The sequence below is a fragment of the Lissotriton vulgaris genome, chromosome 11 (genome assembly GCF_964263255.1).
Source record: "Lissotriton vulgaris chromosome 11, aLisVul1.2, whole genome shotgun sequence".
Classification (NCBI taxonomy): domain Eukaryota; kingdom Metazoa; phylum Chordata; class Amphibia; order Caudata; family Salamandridae; genus Lissotriton; species Lissotriton vulgaris.
The window spans coordinates 1,112,060,765-1,112,081,541 of record NC_141699.1 but is presented as its reverse complement, the minus strand read 5'-3'; the positions used below and the strand labels follow the sequence as shown (position 1 = coordinate 1,112,081,541).

The following is a 20,777-nucleotide window of genomic DNA, read 5'->3' as shown; positions in this document are numbered from 1 at the left end:
TTGACTTGCGTTGTAATAACCGTGATGTAACGTACAGCAATCTAAATGATTGCCTTGTAACATCACCTATTCTATCTTCAGTCATGCTCTCTGTGCTCCTCCCACTAAAGCATGTGTAATTACTCCCTGTGGGGTCAACCAGATGCTTTCCCGAATTAAGAACAGGTTCTCATAATTCCATTCCATTAACTTAGATTTAAAATTCCCAAAAAGTTGTTTACTCCGAACTAGCCACATATGTTAAGAATTGTTTTCTGAATTTTATTTACTATCATGTGCATCAAAATCCATCTTCAGTCAGCATCACAATCCAGAGATTTCAAATCGGGGTTTAATCATTTCCGACACAAATTGCTACCCCTTCTCTGTACCTCAGGGAAGGAAGCAAGAAAATATTATCACCCAGTCTTACTTAAGTTTTAATAATTCCGCGTTAAAGCAGTAATGTATCTAAAACACAAAATATAATAAGATCCAATTAATAAAACCATATTCATACTCCTCTCTGTCAAAATAGTAAGCAAATGTGATATGTAATATCAGGTGGAAGATGATTTACAACATTTTTGATTGCATTTGTTTTATTAAGAGGGAGGCCAGGAGCACTGCATGTGATGATCGAGTTATGGTTCCTATGGCTGCCGTGTGTGTTATAGATTATGTGCCTAACCATAACTTGCTAATTTCAGTCGTCTTTTGGTTTTAATTCTTAACCATAACTGTCCTTGAACTGCTTTTTAGATGAATTTCAAAGTTTTTTTTTAACATGTGTTAAGGTGTTATATTAGTGCCAACCATAACTTCACTGTAACATTTATTTTTTTCAGTTAAAATAGAATATTTAAAATGTGTATCTCTGCTCTAAATACTGATCATTATATTAGTAGCTGTATGAGGTGCTGGATAATAAGTTATTGATCGAATGAGAAGATAGATTTCAAGGCTGGGAAGAAGATCATATAATAATATCAAAGGACGAAAATTATGAAATAAAGCACAAGCTTACTGATTAACTACCACTCCAGATAAAACCACATTATTTTATTATATATTAGGAAGTAGGGCTTCAAAAGCCACTCTACTATATGCTTTCATCTGAGATTTCATATTGCATGATACCAATGTATGTTTTTTGTGTAACCATACAATTCCCATCCACATATTCTTTGTTCTCTTTAGGGTTCAACACAACCAAAGGGGACATGGTGAGATCCATCCTGTACCCCAAGCCGGTGAACTTCAAGCTGTACCGGGATATTGGACGTTTCCTTATGTTTCTGATTTTTATTTCTTTACTTGGCGTTGTGTATGCAATTGCCTGCATGGCTCCTACAGGGGTAAGTGGTGTTCCTGGCTTCCATTTTATGTCTGGTACAATAGGGGCTCTCTAAGAAGGACTTGCCATGAGATTGAATAGAAATGCTGCAAATTTCTGCAATGGGGTGGAAGATTGAGATTCATGACAGTGTGAGGGAACGAGGGTACATTACAGATTCTGGAAGTATGGGCAAAGCTGTCTTCACTCTGATGAAACTTAGGTTTCTGAGGGCTTTTGTTCCAGTACATATTACCCACTGTCATTGTTCACACACTTTCTCGTTCACAGTCCGTGGGCCTACGCAGAGCCTGGTACGTAGACAGCCCAGAGACGCAACTGGTGGCAACTAACACGCTCCTTTTGGAAAGTTTAGTTACTGCCTCACTACTTATGCCAGAGCAAGTGTAGGACACTCCAGAGAGCTATTCTGACATCTAAACACCATTACCTCACTAGAGTCCAAGAGGCACATGAGCCAAAAAACTAAGGAAAAAATTATTATTAATGTGGACCCCCAAATAGACTTTGAACCTGATTTTCCTTAGAGCCATGGTTGTCTCTTTAGATATTTGTCCTGTAGCAGCAGCACATTTCAAATAAGGTTTCTTAAGTATGGCATCCAGACGCGTTGAGTGTGGTTGTTTTGAAGGACGACGACTGTGGAAGGATTGCCTGGACCCACAATTAGAATGGTGGCTCGTCGATCTTTGTATGAAACATGTGTCCTTAGAGTACACTGAGGTATGGATCAGTAGGTGCACCCACTCCTGTGCACACTAGCACCAACAACCTTCAATCTGAGGACTTTCACCCAAGGGGATCAAGGCTCAAACAAGAAAATATCATTAACAATGGGCAGTGTCCTAAACTATAATTCCTTGAGACGTTTACTTCATCAATATTTCTTTGTTTACAATTTCTGTGACACTAATCCAAACCAATTGATTTCACAAATTTGACTTTCTATTGTAAATTCATTCAAAGCTTTAATAAAACTAAGAACCAGTAAAGAGAAAATAATAACAACGTTTGTCAGTGATTGGTTGTATCAAAATATTTTTATATATTTGATATCACACAAATGTCAAAAGGTGATGGGAGCTCAATGAAAACCCATACCACCTTAAAAAAGAGCAAGCACGGTACTTTCATTGAATACTCTAAAAAACATGTTTGTATTGCCTACACTGCTATTTTTTTCAAATAATTAAACCAATGCAAGTACCAAACAAGCAGGAAACCATCGTAAGGACAAGCATTCAAAATATTGATCGGTCCACGTAGCTACAAACAGCTTAGAAATTTTTACTAAACCCCAATGTTTACTCCAAAAATAAACTTATAGACAATGCTCATTTATAAACTGCTCATGTATGAACTATTTCAAACAGAGTGTAGCCTATATTCTAAATGCATACTACATTGAATGTCTTGTGATATACCACAGTTCACTATTCAAAACACTAGGACAATGAAAATGTACTTGTACTATGACAAAATACTCTGTTGCATCTTTTTAATAGCAGTGACAAATATTTGATATTGCAACACAGTAAGTAATGGAAGGAATTCTGAATTAATCTCATTAATTGGCAATCACTCAGGGTGACATCCCAGTTCATCATTTTCCCCCCACCCTGCAACTCTAGACAGAGACCAGCCATTAGGAAATCATCCTCTGTCCTCTTCCAGTTGGAACAGTCCAGCCAGAAGTTCCAGACCAGGTTCTCTTCACATTGAAACACTACCACCCTGAGGCTGGTTTCAGCTTACTCAGGCCTCTTCAGAGAGATATGGCTTGAATACTACAGGAGCAGAAGCACCACGTCTGGATATAGATGATGCACTTAAGACTTTATAAATGTTATGTGTCACTACTTAAGGTTTCATGGTTTCAGTGGTTCACCTTAAATTAATAAATGTATCTTATGCTTAGAAAAATGCTCTTTTTAGTGCAAAAACTATTTTTGGGAGTTGGTCTTTATAAATCCTTCAGAAACTATGCAAATCTATCATTGTTTAGCTGACTAAGATTTATGTTTCATTTAATATTGATAATAATATGGAATCACTTATGTCCTGTAAGTAAATACTGCAGCCCCCTTCAGTAGTGAGTTAAAGGAGATTAGAACAATCAAAGGAGACCAAGTGTGCGTGTGCCGACAGCAGAGGACAGCAGAGCTGATGGGGCAGTGAGATCCAGAGTTTGGATCCACTATTAAAACGTTCCTGACACTCTTGGAGCTAAGTTCAAAGCCAGGGCCACCAGGAGGTCACTGTTGATACTCCCAGCATGAACATGATGGGCAGTGATTCTCCTACCAGCTCCTACAGGCATCACCCGTCCTGTTATAAGCCACACAGTGACATTCTGGACTCTCTGAACCCTCCACATCTGAAAGAAAGCAACGCTGACATAGAGTGCAGTCTACGAACACCAGGAGCTCCCATTGCTATCTCTGTATTAGGAAGATGGCAGAGGGAGGGTGTGTTCAGTTTGTTCAACCAGTGGAAGCGCGTGTCCTCTTCTGCTGCTGTCTGGACTCTCAGGGTTTGGTCTACATCAATTCTAAGCTTTTGACCTTGGTAGAAAGTGAGATTGTTTGGAGGAAAAGTTAAAGAATGGATGGTGAGGCGTATCCTGGCCAGCTTCTACCACCAAAGTAACAATTGTTGAGCATTAGCTTGGTCCATTACCCATCATGTGACTTTGCCACTTATTCTTTGGCAAACCTAAAGAGAATTTGTCTGTTGTCCCAATAGGACCAAATCACAGATTTGGTCAGTAAAGATGTTAAAGTAGGTCGGGTATGTTAATGAGGATTGGAGGCAATGGAGACCCCTGATGGACAGGCAGGAGTCAACCTTCTGAAGGTATAGTTGTTTAGGCTGACCTGCTGGAGGCCCTAGGTCAAGATACACCTGAACTCAAGAGCAGCCGCTGCAGCGACCTATGAAGGAGCGCATTGTGCTCCACAGGGTTGAATGCTGACGAGAGGTCAAGCATAAGGACGAGGTGGCCAACCCTCATCCTATGTGTCAGCCCAGAAAACAAACCTGGAGGCCCCTCCCTTGATGACATTTGAACCCAGGCAGTTTGGGGCAAGGAAATATGGTGAGGAAGATATTATAGCTACCAAACTAGTCATTAAGAGAATTCCTACCGAAGGCATGCTGGAGTGAGGTCAGAAGTTAGATCAGCGCAGAACATCTTCTGAATATCACTCACCGACCGAGGGGGCAAGAGTGGCAGGACCTTATCATGGGAAGCCCATTCTTTTTATTGCAATTACAAGTTTTTGGGTAATTGCCACATCCCCAGTAATTTTCTCCTGGTAAATTTCAGCAGGTGACGGCCATCAAAATCTACTGCCGAATTAGGCCTGATAAATACTGGTGCATGCAGATCGCGTTGCACAAAGCTCATAATCCGCACGTTAGGCCACGTTTTAAAGGGTACAACTTGTAATAGGCGATAATTTCTGCACAATTTAAATTTCAATCTCTGGGGGATGGATTTTAAAAAGAGCATCTCACTCTCAATGAGGGCGTTAGAAGGCAACACCCCTGGGGCATGAGACCTTTTGCAAACAATCGTCCAGCACATACGATAACATGGACCTCACTGGTATTTTCTTTTTTTGAGGCTACGGTTGGGGCGATCATCCTGGAGTCACTCTGCCTCATGACCACAGGGATTTGCCCCATCCTTCCTGCAGCGGTGACTGTCGGGATCCTCTACGCGCAGAGCAGGCTGAAGAAGAAATCCGTTTTCAGTCTGAGCCCCCATCGCATCAACATGTGCGGACAGCTGAACCTCATCTGCTTCGACAAGGTGGGAATAACCTTTGCATGTTGTTTGGTTAATGCGCGTTGTCCGCAGGTATCATGGATTACACAGGCACAGTACCTGCATGTACCATATATTACACAGGCACAGTACCTGCAGAAATCATCTATTACAAAGGAACAGTACGTGCATGTACCATATATTACACAGGCACAGTACCTGCATGTACCATATATTACACAGGCATAGTACCTGCAGGAATCATATATTACAAAAGAACAGTACCTGCATGTACCTTATATTACACAGGCACAGTACCTGCATGTACCATATATTACACAGGCATAGTACCTGCAGAAATCATATATTACAAAGGAACAGTACCTGCATGTACGATATATTACACAGGCACAGAAACTGCAGGCATCATATTTTACATAGGCACAGTACATGCAGGTTTCATACACTGCGCACACACACACAGTACCTGCAGTTACCTTAACCCCTTTGGTGGTCATGACGAGCTGAGCTCGTCATGACCACACCCGTTTCTATTATGGTCCAGCACAGGAGATAAATACCTCAAGCAGCCAAAGTGTTAAAAGGCACAGTTCCTGCAGGTATCATGTATTAGACAGGCACTGTACCTGCAGGCATGAGACGTTACACAGGCACAGTACCTCCATGATTCATACGTTGCACAGTCACAGCAGGTACCATACATTACACGGGCACAGTACCTGCCATTTTCATTTGCTCAAAAGCCATGGTATCTTCAAGTACCATACATTACACGGGTACACTACCTGCAGGTATTATACATTACACAGGCACCTTACATGCAGATATCATAAATTACACAGGGCCTCAATGTTTGACTGCTCTGAGGAACGCAATTGTCTGGAGACTATTATTTTGTTCTGCGGATGGTCCTAAAAGAAAATTACAAGCAGACCAAAACACCAGCACTGATGTGACCTTTCGCATTTCACCTTTTGTACAGTTAGATTTTGATTGGGCTGCCAGTGGAGGTTGTATTGGATAGGTGGCGTCCTATTTTGCTTTGTTTTTGTCTCTTGTAAGGTAGTATGTCTACTGTGATTTATTTCATAAGATTGTCCCTTCTCTTAAAAATGCTATTGGTAGGCCCTGTATAAGTACAAACATAAAATGTTGTAGAGGTGAGCTAGGCATACAATGTTTACATTTGTGTGTGAATATCTATCTATCTATCTATCTATCTATCTATCTATCTATCTATCTATCTATCTATCTATCTATCTATCTATCTATCTATCTATCTATCTATCTATCTCGATTAACCAGTAGTGGTCACCACTGGGTAGTTATAGTTAGGACTCTGTTTCCATAGGAAATTCTTTTTTTGTGTTGTTAATAACTTTGGCACCGTTAGACAAATCTGCATGAAACTATACAATAAAGGGTTACTTGTTGTCTATTGTGCACATGCAAAGTGTCAGAGTGGTCTATCAAGCCGGGGGTGGGTCCCAAAACACGTTTTCTCCATTTATTTTTCCATAGGAACTTTATATACAGCTACAGCCCAAACCTCTGAACAGATTTACACCAAATTTGGTAAAAAGCTAGATATTACTTCCGAAAGAGCGCTTATTGTGATTTGGTGCACATCTGTTCAGTAGTTGCAATTATTGCTAAAAAAGTTACATATATCACACTGTCGAGGCTCTGCGGACCCACCACATCTCATGGTGAAATCTGAGTGGCTGCCACTACATCAACAAAGATACAAGGATGTAAAGGCAGCCATCTTAGTTCTAAGACAAAAGTACAAATAAGACATAGGGTGCAGAGTAGGGATACCCTCACCCCCTAGGCATGGTGTTGGGGTCCTAAAGTGACCCTGCCTGTGGCCCAATTTTTAAAAACAATTTCCTTTAAATTTGTAGAGGACCCGTGCATGTCACAAAAGTGCTCCCCCAGGGTGGGCCAAGGCTCAGGGGAAACACAAAATGGTTTCCGGGGGAGGAGGCGTATGCCCCCAAAGCCTCTAAGGGGCCCTGTTTCCCTTTTTATTACTATGCAGATGCAGAGGGAGTAGGTACTGCGGGATGGCATAAAAAACACCAGTATTTTAGTTTTTTAGTGTTGCCCATCTCCCCGCAAGGTCTGAGAGAGCAGGGTATCCCTAACCTACTCCCTTTTATTCTTTTATTGAACTTGTCCGTGACAGAGGACTAAGTCCCCGAGTCCTGTCATAGCTGCCACAACAGTTTGATTCATTTTGCAGCCAGCTAGGCGGAGCACTCACTCTCGTGGAAATGCGCTACCACTGGGAAAAAAAGACCCCTAGGCCAATCAGAATGTTGCTTTTTCTTAAGTTGGGCTTGCAGGACTCTCCTAAGAGTCCCTTGAATCCACCCATTCATATATACAAAGAATTTTGTACTTTAATTTCTCCTAAAGTGATCTACACCAAATTACAAAAGGTATGCTTTCTGGCCAAGATCTAGGTGCCAGCCAAATTTGGTGTAATTCTGTTCAGCCATTTGTGCTGTAGACCTTTTAAAACATATCTATGGAATATGCATGGGGATTTTTCTTGGCCCCTGCTTGATGGATCACCCTGAAACATACCATGAAGAAACTAAGCAAAAAGAGCACTTTCTGGAAAGTTCTGTGAAGATTTGTCAAACAGCGCCAAAGTTATAAGCCTACATATGGTATATATTTAAGTTCGCAGACTCTGGTCCCATTCCATTTAGAAGCACGCTTTCTAAGCGCTATGTGCTTGTGGTGTCACAGTACTGTCTCTACAGCATAAAACATGCTAGGATGTGTTTCTTACCCTACTTGAGTATTTAAATGCATCCCAGGGATACTGAAACAGATGAACTAGACATGTATAGTTGAAACAATCTATATTGTGCAAACACATCCCTGCTTAACACTATCTTCATGGTACATTGGGTATCAGCTCTATTGTTGGACGCTGTTGTTGGGTTGTTTTTCACTGACCCATATTGAAAAGCTGCATCATGCAGAGGCCAGAGTCTAGCCCCCTTTGTCACATTTATGTTAAAGGAGACATCTTGGGACTTGTGTTAAAATATTGGAAACACAAGTGTGGTCCTTCACCTTGGAAAATGTTCTTGCACACTGCTTGACAATTCAGCAATACAGCTTGGGAGCATTGACACCTCCCAGGAAGATCTGTGAGAGACTGCAGGGCACAGAAGCTCCACTCCAATGCGGTAGCTCAGTGGGCTGATGTGCTTGCATCCTGGCTTGCTCTCCAGTCCATTCCATCTCCTCCCACCTGTTCCAGATATCCCAATCCCCCTTTCTCTTTACTTCTCACACTCTTTGCAGGTAACTTCTGAGAGGCCTGCAGTTCTTTCCTGTGTCCCATGTCCAATATTCAGTCTGCTCCTGAAGGGGTACCTCGCTGGGGGAGCCCCCCTCAAATGAGGGCACTGCCCTCCCTCTGGGGCTCTGTCCGCACCTCCAAGATCTCTCTCCTCACTTCTTGGACTCTGTCCTCTCTGCTCTTGACAGCAAAATACAAACACCTTTAGGCGGACCCCCTTCTGCCTCCCGCATGAACGTGTTTGGGGAGAGATTGTAGAATTTGTGCCACCGTGGGGACAGAAGGCATTTGTTCTTCAACCTTCAATTCATCTAGAGCCAGAGAGTAGGAGGTTAAGTATGTTTGCATCACACTTCACCCATCTGAAAGTGTTTACTTGTCAGAATCCTCCTCATTTATTCGAAATGATGCTATCTATGTGGAGCTAATGTGCATTCTGCAACTGCCTCAGTCTCACTTTGGTGGAAGCTGTCTGCAGATCACTAACCTGAACTCTGCTTTTTTGTGGTCATTTCACTAACCTGAACTCTGCATTTCTTTGTGTTTAGACTGGCACTCTGACAGAAGATGGGCTGGATCTTCTGGGGATAGTTCCTGCAGGTGGAGACAGGTACACACCTTTATTGACTCTGTGCTGGATTGTAAACATAGTTCTGAATACTGTGACCTGAAAGGACTTGCTCCTGTCCTCATAAACATGTGTCACGTGACATGGCTCCAGTTCACAGTACAGTATGGCAGTGAGTTGCAGGAGGCAGTAAGAGAGGCAGAGATTGGGGCTATCAGCCATTCTACTTCAGGCGCGTGCAGTGTGGCTCAGGAGGAGGCAAGACTAGCTGGGATGGGGGATTTCGGAAGCAATGGGCGCAAGGAACTATTTGGCTCGTTGTGGCAGAGACTTCCCACAGCAACAGGGTTCCCAAGAAGGTCTTCATATATTGGGTCTGGTGCAGTCATATTTTGAGAACGCGGGCATTAGATGACACATTGGTCCTTTTCTTGTAGTTTATCTTTTGATAACCTCCTGTAAGGTACTAAAAATTGGTCTTTCCATGAAGTGTTGCAAGTTCATCACCCTATTGCTGTGAGTAAAGTACCTGCTAACACTACACAGATGCTGCCTCCTTCAACACCCTTTCCCTTATGCCACAGATGTCTCAGATGGTGTGAGGTAAATGACAGCCGCATGGAAAATCTTTTCCTCTTATCAATGACATAGGCCTTTGGCTCAATCAATTTTTCTCTTATCCCATAATCAAAATAGTTTACAAATAATTGTTGATTTGATTAAGCTTAAATTTGGCTTCATCTACAGCGTGCCTCATTTTTGGTACATACTTTACTCAGAAAAGTTTAAAGCTGGAATTCAAGCACTTTCACAAACTCCTGTAAAGGGATGTATCAGTCCCAGAGCTGACCGTCCCAGAAGGTCCTTCAAGCTTACAGTGCATTCGTAGCCAGATCACCCCTGTCACTGAGATTAGGCAAACAATAGTGTAACGCAACATGCTGGGTCACCCCGACAGAACTTGGTGAGAGACGCTGGACACTCCCACTTCTCACAGATATTAACAGACAATGGGCTGAATGGGGGGAACCATAAAGGGTGTGCCCCCCAGCACTGCAGGGACCTGTGTTAGGCACTTTCAGCCAAAAGGCACCAAACAGCAAACCGAAATAATACTGTAAATCTGTTTGGGGCCTTTTATAAACTATTATTTCTTCTGTAGGGGCAAAGGAAATTAGCCTACATGTATGTTTTCATTTAAAGACTTCCAAAAACAAATAGGTTACAACGTATAGGAGGGAAGGTTCATCCAGAAGTTGGAAGATTTACACTACTCCTGACAAACAAAAGATTAAAGCTTATTAGGCTTAAAACAATCTCTGGTCATTCCACCTTCATAAGTCAAAAGACAAATCTCTATTTCTTCTGGGAATGTGTCGTATAACCACCAAGAAAGGCAGTGGGAATTTGCTGCAACAATACCTTAATATTGGCAGATTTGTTTCTAAAAAATGCCATCATGGAAACATGACAGAAATGGAAGAGAAAGCCCAAGACAACCATCCCTCCCTTGTATAGAATCAAAGGCAATCATTGTGGAGGGCGAGTGGAAACTGGCAATGTGCCTGATAATTAGAGATGCATTTGCAGTGCTTGCATATAGTGATTTAAATTCTAGCAATTGCTGTTGATGAAAATTCTAAATATGGAATTGACTATTGCCAGCGAAATCAGTCATTTGTGCTAAAATAAAGCATGCAGGCTTTTTGAAAAGCCCAAACAATAGAAACACGTCTACATATGGAAAATGTTCCTGGAGCCTGGTGGCTGGCAAATGTTCCTGCAGCATGGTGGCCGAAATGCAAAATCCAAAGCCAAACTCTAAATCAGTCTCATAATCTCACTTTGCCATTTGCTTTCTTTGCTACCACAAGAGGTGATAATCATGATGATGTTATAGGTTTGGTATTGGGTTTTTTTATAGTTTTTGTGTGACCATAGTCACTTCTTCCTCTAGACAAACAAAAATGAAAGTTATTTTTATGCGGACAGAACCTCCTGTTTGTTTCTGTTATCTTTGAACACAGCACCTAAACATCTGCATAGGCTGTCAATTCACCACGAGTAACCTCTTCTCCCCCTACTGGAGATAATGATGAATATAAAGAGTGGATTGTTATTATGTTTTTATTTTTGATCTGCTTGTTCTTCACAATAACTCTTTCATTCATAGACGTGATGAACTCACATTGAGAAAAATGAATGCCTTCTTGCAGGGGCTGCTCTAACACTGCTTCTCCTGTCTTGGTTTCTTCACGCTACACCTTAATTGGTAGTTTATTTCCAGAGGTTGGCGATCTTTGTTCACTACTACTGCTCAATATATTGTTTTCTGTTAGGGAGTGCTGGCTCCTGTTAGAATTAAATAGCAAGAAATTAAAGAATAATCGGACTCTCCGGTCTTGACATAAAATTTGTTCTGAAATTGTAATATTTCATTAACAAAACCTAAGCATTCTGAAATTAACTGTGACAACTACCCATCGTCTATTAAACAAGGCTCAACAGCGCAGATCAAAAATCTGTGTGAACTCTTCAGAATTGTGCCTGCTGCACTTTCCACTAACTACATCCTTTTAGCTCTAAGAGGAGCTGAAGTACATTAGGCGCCAGTTACAAGTTGCCAGATCACATTTATCGGCTCTTATAAAAAAAAGTACCAATTAAATTTGGAATTGCTGAAATATGGTATTTCTGGGCAGATATAAGGGACAGTTCTTTGTTAAGTAAGTGATATTGTTTTTCAACATATGACATTTTAATCGCTGGGAATTATCCAGTTTTCAGAAGATGTTCCGATTCGCACCTGGGGCCTCCCTACCTTGGGGACCTCTCTTTGGGTCCATGGTGAGCTGTCACTCCCTGATCTTCCTAGATGGCCGACTGCAGGGGGACCCTCTGGACCTGAAGATGTTTGAATCCACTGGCTGGGTGAGTTCTAGCTTGTAATGTGAAATTGATATGGTCTGAGTGGATAGGGTTTCATTTTTATTTATCTATGGCAGGGGACACATATGTCATTGAACGTTCAACAGTCTTTCACATGATTACATCACTCTAAAACCTGTTTATCAATTCATGTCTCCCGGTGGCCAAAGGCCTCCAGCAATGTTCATATTGCAGCTCATTGTAGTATTTAGATTACTAAGTATTGCCAATCAGCGTGCCAGGCTCAGGAATGGAGCTAGAATGTAATTTGAATTCTTCATCCATGACCAGGTGGTTTAATAAGACATTGGCTGGCTGTACTCTGCTCTAATGGGGCAGAAGAGGTGTGTACTGCCCTGCACTGGTAATCTGCAGCCCACCTTAGTTAGAGCTCTCGGCCAGACATGCAGTGACCTCTCTACATTCAGAGGAGCCACCACCACAGCAGCTTCTCTGAAAATACCGTTGCTGATCTGTATGAATGCCATTTTCAGTGTGCCTGCAAGCAAAAATATGTTGTTTTTCAAAAACAAATTCCTAAAGAGGTAACTTGTTTTTGAGAAACAAAAAAAATGTCTCTGATACACTAAGTGGCCCATTACGATGTCAGGCTGATTGCCTCCACCAGGCTGGCGGTAGCCACCGCCGGCCTGGTGGAGGCAATCCGCCCGACACCGTTTCCCGAATTCCCCCCTGCCATATTAGTATGGCGGGGGGACCGCGGCAGACGGAAAGACCGTCCGCCACTTTAACGCCCTGGTCGCCTTACGGCCGGGGCGGAAAAGGAATAATATGGTGGCGGTGTCTAACTGACACCGCCAGCCATATTACGATGGGGGGAAACAGATGCCTTTCCGTGGCGGCATTGCTGCCACGGAAAGGCATGCGGTCTTCACTTTGGGGACCCCCTGCGGGCTCCCAAAGTGAAGGAGGCGTGGGGGGTGCACACGGGGCGGTACCTGTGGTACCCCCCCGCATTTGCATATGAAATGCGGTAGGCACCGTGCGGTGCCTGCCGCATTGCGTATGCAAATGCATGCAAGCATCCATAGCATTGTGGCGGGCGGTGCAGAGTGCACCGCCCGCCACAATGTTATGAATGCAGGATGCGGCCGCCTAATGCCACCCACGGGACCCCCGCCCTAATGGCAGGCGGTCCCAATCCACGCTAGGATGACAGGCGGACAAAGTCCGCCCGTCATCCTAATGGACCCTCAGGAGTTTTCTCTAAGTGTGTAGGGCCAATAATGTTTTTCCTGTTTCGCACTAGAAAGATTTTCCTGTCAGTCACTGGAGGTTCCAAACAGGAAGACACGCATTGGCAAAGCTAAAATGTCTGGCCAGAGTACAGTGGTGTGATAATTTATTTTTATTCATACGCCACACAAAGAAACAGAAGAAAAAAAAATAAAACATGTTGCTACATAAAAGTACTGGCCACATTTTTGTGATATAAATGTAAATAAAGAAAAATAATAATTTCAGATATTGTTTAGTAGAGCAAAATGCATGCTTCACTTAGCAGGTACATGTACTTCTAACAGGTATAAAAACCTTTTAGGCACAAAGAAAATGTGCTATTGGCTTTGCATTACTGTAGCCTGAAGACATTGTTTAAATGTACATGGTTGACTAAAACAAGAAACAAAGAAAAGAATGGAATGAAAAACCCTTAGCAAAGGAAAGTGTTTTCCCACCATCCCTGGCACTAAAGTGCACTTCTTTTTAGGCGGAAGTCCACATGAGATCACTGATATAATATCTATGCATATAATATAGATGCACAAAATATCGTAAATTAAATATTCATTACGAAAGTATCGACTTCCTATACTTATCAATAAAAAACACAAATGTTGTTGTAAATAAACATTGGTTTTTACATATATTAATCAAAATATTGTTGACTTTAATAAGCATATAATTCATCACAAATCTCAATTCAAACAGTATTGACTACCGTATTAGGGTCAACATAATAAAATAATTATTAATAAATGGGTAAAAAACACGTTTTATATAAAACAATTACTTCGAATAAATCAAAAACTTGTTATGCACATATATAAATTAAATAAAAATATATTCCATCAACAAAATATTTACCATTCACTCAAAAATTATATATCTAAAATATTAAGAATACAACCCCCCCAAAAATTTACATTAACTACAAACATTTAAACACCAACCTAAATATTAATTAATGTATATAAATACATTTAAATTCAAAAATATCAAACTATGTATCATACATCAAATATAAAACTTAAATTAGCATTTACCATAAATAAACTCAATTAATAAAAAGGAAACAAAGCAATAAAAACTATAAACAACTTTGACCAATTAAATTAACAATTTAATTGCACACAAAATTAAACAACTAAATACTTCAAAAACGACAAATGCTGCAGGACAAGGAAATCGGCCTGATGTTCTCACCAGACCATTAAAGAAAATATGTATATCTCGGCTACTCCCTAACTTAGTAAGTATAACTTACATTCTAACAAAGCAAGTAAAACTTGCATTTCAACTAAAATGTAACTAATATAAAGTTTAACAATGTAAAATAGCAAATAAATATTAACGCACTCCAACTTCTAACTTTTTACATAGACTTAATAAAAAAAGAATTACAAATTCTATTTTTTTTAAATATCTTTATTGAATTTTTTTCTCCCCGTTTTGTGCAAGAAGAACAGAACAACAAAATCATGACAGATAGAACACACATTTTCATATACCAAAAAGTAACATCATATAACATCATTTCATGAGTTCACGTTTGTAATGCAAAACATCAACAAAAAAAATATCATAATAAAGAGGAGAGGATCCAATACTTAAGCCGTTTCCCCTTGCATCCAATCCATAACCGGTGCCCAGATCTTCATACCTATAGCTCTTTTTTTCTGGACCTTCGTCCTGTATATAGCGATTTCCATATTATATGTAGCTAACAAGCGAGCCCGCCATGTCTCAAACGATGGGGGAACTGGATTAATCCAATCTTGCATGATACAAGCCAGTATTAATGCCATACAGATAAATAATACACTTTTCCTCTCTTCTGATAAAGTATCTGCTGTTACCCCTATCAAGACCAATTCCCCTGTTAACGTAACTGTCGATATGAACAATATTGCCAAGAATTTCTGAACTGAAGAAAACAATTTAGCTAACTGTGGACATAAAAAAAACATATGTAATGCATCAGCTGCATATTCCCCACATTTGCTACATGAGGTGCCCAAAGTTGTCCCCCATTTCGAAATCTTAGAGAGCGTATAATAAAGGTCAAATAAAGCCATATAATGCTGTGAGCGTGCTCTGCCAGTTATTAAAATTCTATTTACTAACATAATGGATTCCTCTATAAATATAACATCCCCAGCCAACTTTGTTGCCCATTTATTTTGATAAGTCTCTCAATCATCTGAACATGATGAAATAATTAATGTGTAATAATGTCCTATGGATTTTTTGCTAAACATACTATCAATAAGGGGAATTCTGCGCAAATGAGATCGCATGTGTTCTACTAAAGAATTAAAAAAACTATGAATCTGCAGATACTTGAAAAAATCAGATCCTAATAAATTATATTTATCTTGTAGTTCAGCAAAAGAAAGAAGATGATCATTATGCCACAAATTGCCCACATAGTGAATTCCCTTAGTACGCCATCTATTCATAACAGGATCCTGAAAAATTGGGGGAAGGGCACCTGGTGCTGCAAGAGGTGTATAAACTGACATTTTTAAAATTCCAAATTGTCTTTTTATTATTCTCCATACCATATAAGCTGCTTTCACAGTCTTAAATTTAGTTTTTTTAAAGTAACTAGGCTCTATAACTTTGATCAAACATCCACGACACTTTTCTCCTAAAGCAAATTCATAAATTGACGGTGAGTGACTCAGTGGAATCTGTGCCTTTTCCCCAATTACCAGCGGGCTAATAAACTGTATAACAGATGCCAAATAATAATACAGAAAATGCGGTATGCCCCAACCTCCCCTGTCCTTCGGTAATATCATTTTTTTATAAGCTCTTCTCTGACATCTATAGCCCCATAAAAATCTTGCTGACATCCTTTCCAGTTGTTTAAAACAACTAAAAGGAAATTCAAGAGGAATAGCACGGAACATATATAAAAACTTAGGAAGTATTAACCTTTTTAAGACATTAGCCCGACCAAATAAAGATAAATGAAAATGATCTATTCTCTCCAACGATGAGTTTGCCTTTTTTAGAACCGTATTTAAATTTAGTTCCGGGATAATAAACACTGGAGATGTAATTTTAATACCTAAATATGTAGCTTCCGACACAGTTTGAATTTGAGCCGGAGGATCCTGTCCAACATATAATATTTGGGTTTTGGAGATGTTCAACTTATATCCTGAAAAGGATCCAAATTGAGTTGCTAAATCCTCAATTATAGGCATTGCCCTTTGAATGTCTGTTGTTACCACAACAATATCATCCGCATATGCGAGAGCTCTATAATTCATGCAAGAAACTTGCACTGGCTTGATATCCTCTGCTTGATTTAGCTTGTTTAAAAAAATATCAATATAAAGAGCAAACAATAACGGGGAGCACGGGCATCCCTGCCGAGTTCCACGCAAAATAGCCAAAGAAGCAGATTTCTGGCCTGCTATTTTAACAGAAGACATTGGGGAGACATAAAGAGTTTTTAATGCTGAAATCATCTGTGGGCCAAAACCCTTCAAATAAAGCAAATCCCACAAATACGGCCAGGCTACCCTGTCGAATGCCTTTTCGGCATCCAACAGGGTAATAGCAAGTGCCGTCTTACTCGCCTAGGCCCAATCCATCAGAGCAATTACACTACGAATATGGTCCGTGGTATCCCGATTAGGAATAAATCCATGTTGAACACATGAAACAGTAGATGAAATTACGCCTGAGATACGGGAAGCTAAAATCTTTGAATATATCTTACTGTCCACGCTAATTAAAGATATAGGTGGAGAAGTGTGGCTCACCGGTTAGAGGAGGCAGACCCAGAAGCAGAGGTCGGCCCGGGACCAGGGTTCAATTCCAGACGCGGCAGGGTTTGGAGCCCAAATGTCCACGGACCTGATAATTCTCGCTTCGGTGCCTACTTGAATCAGGCGTTCACGCTCTGCAACTCTGGGCAATAGCTTGCTCAATCTCCACTACGGCCCCGCGGCGGGATGCCTGGCTTTCACCTTGGGGGTGCCCAGCTGGGCTATCCCACAGGGAAAAACCAGAACAGGTTCCCAAAGCAAGCGCCGAGATACCCTTTGTGGTGATACGTGCGCTATATAAGAAACTACATTACATTTTTTACATTTATGATGCCGGGAGAAGAGGCGACTTATCTTTCTTCAGAAAAGCAAAAATTATTGAATGTCGCCAAGACTCCGGTGCATTACCTCTCTGTGCTTCTTGAAAAGTTAAGAGCAAATCTTTTTTTAACAGATGACGAAAAAATTCTGAAAAATTCCAACGGGATACCATCTGGCCCGACGGCCTTTCCAACAGCAAGAGAAAGGATAGCGGTTTCTAATTCTTCCCATGTGATGTCTTTATCTAAAGCGGCCACCTGTTCTAAAGTTATTTTAGAAATATTTCCTCTGCCACAAAAATTCAAGATTCAATCTGATGAATAGGATTTTACTTCATCATTGTACAGTTTACTATAATATTGTCGAAACACTTCTAGAACCTCATCTGGTTTTTCATGAATTTGTCCTACCTCGTCCTGAACACTATCAATAAAATTGGTAGCTTGTTTTTGCTGGATCTTTTTAGCTAAGATATGGCCGGCATTCTCGCCTACCTCACACACTTGTGTACAAAAAACTGCTATCTGTTCTGCTAATTTCTTAGCAAAGATCTCATAAAGCCTTGATTCAGAAATGATTCAGAAAAGGGGGTGTTGATGGACAGAGTTTCTGATTTAAGCATAATACTCGCACCCAGTCAACAGATCAGGGCTTGATCCATCACCGTTTTTTAGCTCACTGCACCATCCCAGCTCAGAACCTGGCTACATGCAAATTAGTCTGTCCCTGGCCAAGTGCATCATGGGAACAGGGCAGACCAAACTACCAAGCCAATTCTTTTATTGGAAAGGAAACAAGCTTCCGGGGACCGGTTTCTGGCATTACAGCCGTCTTCGGCCCGGCTTGCTTGAATCCTGATGGTGCAGTGAGCAAGGGACTCACATCTGAGCATACCCTTCCACGCTTTTGGTGGACAAAACGATTCAAAAAAGGGGGTGGTGATGGACAGAGTTTCTGAATTAAGCAGAATACTCGTACCCAGTCAACAGATCAGGGCTTGATCCATCACTGTTTTTTAGCTCACTGCACCATCCCAGCTCAGAACCTGGCTACATGCAAATTAGTCGGTCCCTGGCCCAGTGAATCATGGGAACAGGGCAGACCCAACTACCAAGCCAATTCTTTTACTGGAAAGGAAACAAGCTTCCGGGGACCGGTTTCTGTCATTACAGCCGTCTTCGGCCCGGCTTGCTTGAATCCTGATGGTGCAGTGAGCAAGGGACTCACATCTGAGCATACCCTTCCACGCTTGTGGTGGACAAAACGATTCAGAAAAGGGGATGGTGATGGACAGAGTTTCTGAATTAAGCAGAATACTCGTACCCAGTCAACAGATCAGGGCTTGATCCATCACCATTTTTTAGCTCACTGCACCATCCCAGCTCAGAACCTGGCTACATGCAAATTAGTCTGTCCCTGGCCCAGTGCATCATGGGAACAGGGCAGACCAAACTACCAAGCCAATTCTTTTACTGGAAAGGAAATAAGCTTCCGGGGACCGGTTTCTGGCATTACAGCCATCTTCGGCCCGGCTTGCTTGAATCCTGATGGTGCAGTGAGCAAGGGACTCACATCTGAGCATACCCTTCCACGCTTGTGGTGGACAAAATGTTTCAGAAAAGGGGGTGATGATGGACAGAGTTTCTGAATTAAGCAGAATACTCGTACCCAGTCAACAGATCAGGGCTTGATCCATCACCGTTTTTTAGCTCACTGCACCATCCCAGCTCAGAAACTCTGTCCATCACCACCCCCTTTTCTGAATCGTTTTGCCCACCATAAGCGTGGAAGGGTATACTCAGACATGAGTCCCTTGCTAACTGCACCATCAGGATTCAAGCAAGCCAGGCTGAAGATGGCTGTAATGCCAGAAACCGGTCCCCGGAAGCTTGTTTCCTTTCCAGTAAAAGAATTGGCTTGGTAGTTTGGTCTGCCCTGTTCAAATGATGCACTGGGCCAGGGACAGACTAATTTGCATATAGCCAGGTTCTGAGCTGAGATGGTTCAGTGAGCTAAAAAACGGTGATGGATCAAGCCCTGATCTGTTGACTGGGTAAGAGTATTCTGCTTTATTCAGAAACTCTGTCCATCACCACCCCCTTTTCTGAATTGATTTAGAAATAGCCAGATTTGCTGTTATTTGTTCCGTATCTTGAGCCAGCCTGATAGCTGTTATCAGCTTAGCTTCCCATTCCTGTAATTTCCTAAAGTTCGCTGTTAATACATCATGTGATTCTCTTTGATTTTTTAGTGAATAAGATGAGGTCTCTCCACGTACCCCTGCTTTAAAAGCATCCCAAATTATTTGTATTGAAGTAGATCCCCGGTTAAATTCCATAAATTCAGTTATCCATTTCCCCATATACTCGATATAACGGATCTGCCAGTAATTTACGCTCAAATGTCCATGAGGTCCCTTTAGGCTTAACATTTCGTTCTAGATTTATCTCTACCAGGATAGGGTTATGATCAGATATTATTTTAGGGAATATCTCATACCGAATGTCCTTAAGCAACCTGAAAGTAACAAAAAAATAATCCAAACGAACGAATTTCTGCTGGGGAGTTGAAAAAAAAGTATAGCCTGGAACAGCAGTGCGTTTAACAAATCCAACGTCCAATAACCCAAATTCCCTCGCTAAACCTTTTATAGCTTTATAGGTCTTCTTTTTTTTCTCTAGATATAGCCCATCACTAGTTATATCAAAATGTTCCTCAAGATGGATATTAAAGTCCCCACATAATATCAATGAAGTGGGCCAGCCAGCTAGCTCAATGCTAAGGTAATTTTACATGTCTGGATCATCCAGATTAGGGCTGTATATTGAACAGAAAGTCCACTAGTTCCCCTCAACAGACAATTCGCTTATCAACCATCTGCCATATAAATCAGTTTTAACCCGTTTAAAGCTCCCTTGCCCACCTTTCATCAAAATTGCTACTCCCCTTGTAGTAGTCCCTTGCCGAGTGCACCTGACTATTTGCATACCTAAATCATTGAGCCAGCATCTGTCATTCCACATTAAATGAGTTTCCTGAATGCAGAGTATGTATATCCTCATACTCTGAATTAAATGGGATGCTGTTCCTCTTTTCTTTGTCCGCCCGATTATTGTTATGCCACAGTTCAACAGCGATGGCAATTTCGCCAACTTTTACCACTCTTTCTGGCCAAAGGCGCACAGGCATTTCTTCTTAACCCCTCTAAGCTTAAGATAATTCACAAGAGGAAAACACACTATCTCATCTCTGAGACTGTAGCAAAATAATTGTTGGCTTCTATTTAGCTAGATATCAAAGTAATGTAACACTTTTGTAGATATTCTGGTGTAGATTGTGCTAATCTTATTTATTTTTGCTAAATATATCCAGGTTTTCACCCTGTAGTCATTGCATATTTTCATTGGGGGGTGAGAGGCGAATAGCGGGACGCAACATGCTTCTCTATCCATCACTTAGACTCTAAGTAATGGATA

At 41.2% G+C, this 20,777-nt stretch overlaps 1 protein-coding gene across 1 annotated transcript in view; it reads left to right on the top strand.

Annotated features, from left to right (window-relative positions):
- Positions 1–20,777, top strand: part of LOC147684265 (putative cation-transporting ATPase 13A4) — a 164,376-nt gene that overhangs the window by 34,035 nt on the left and 109,564 nt on the right. Inside the window, exons 9-12 of the mRNA XM_086942618.1 lie at positions 1,180–1,337; positions 4,965–5,153; positions 9,006–9,067; positions 11,806–11,956. Of these exons, the coding sequence (XP_086798744.1) occupies positions 1,180–1,337; positions 4,965–5,153; positions 9,006–9,067; positions 11,806–11,956 (560 nt within the window). The remainder of the gene's footprint in view (positions 1–1,179; positions 1,338–4,964; positions 5,154–9,005; positions 9,068–11,805; positions 11,957–20,777) is intronic.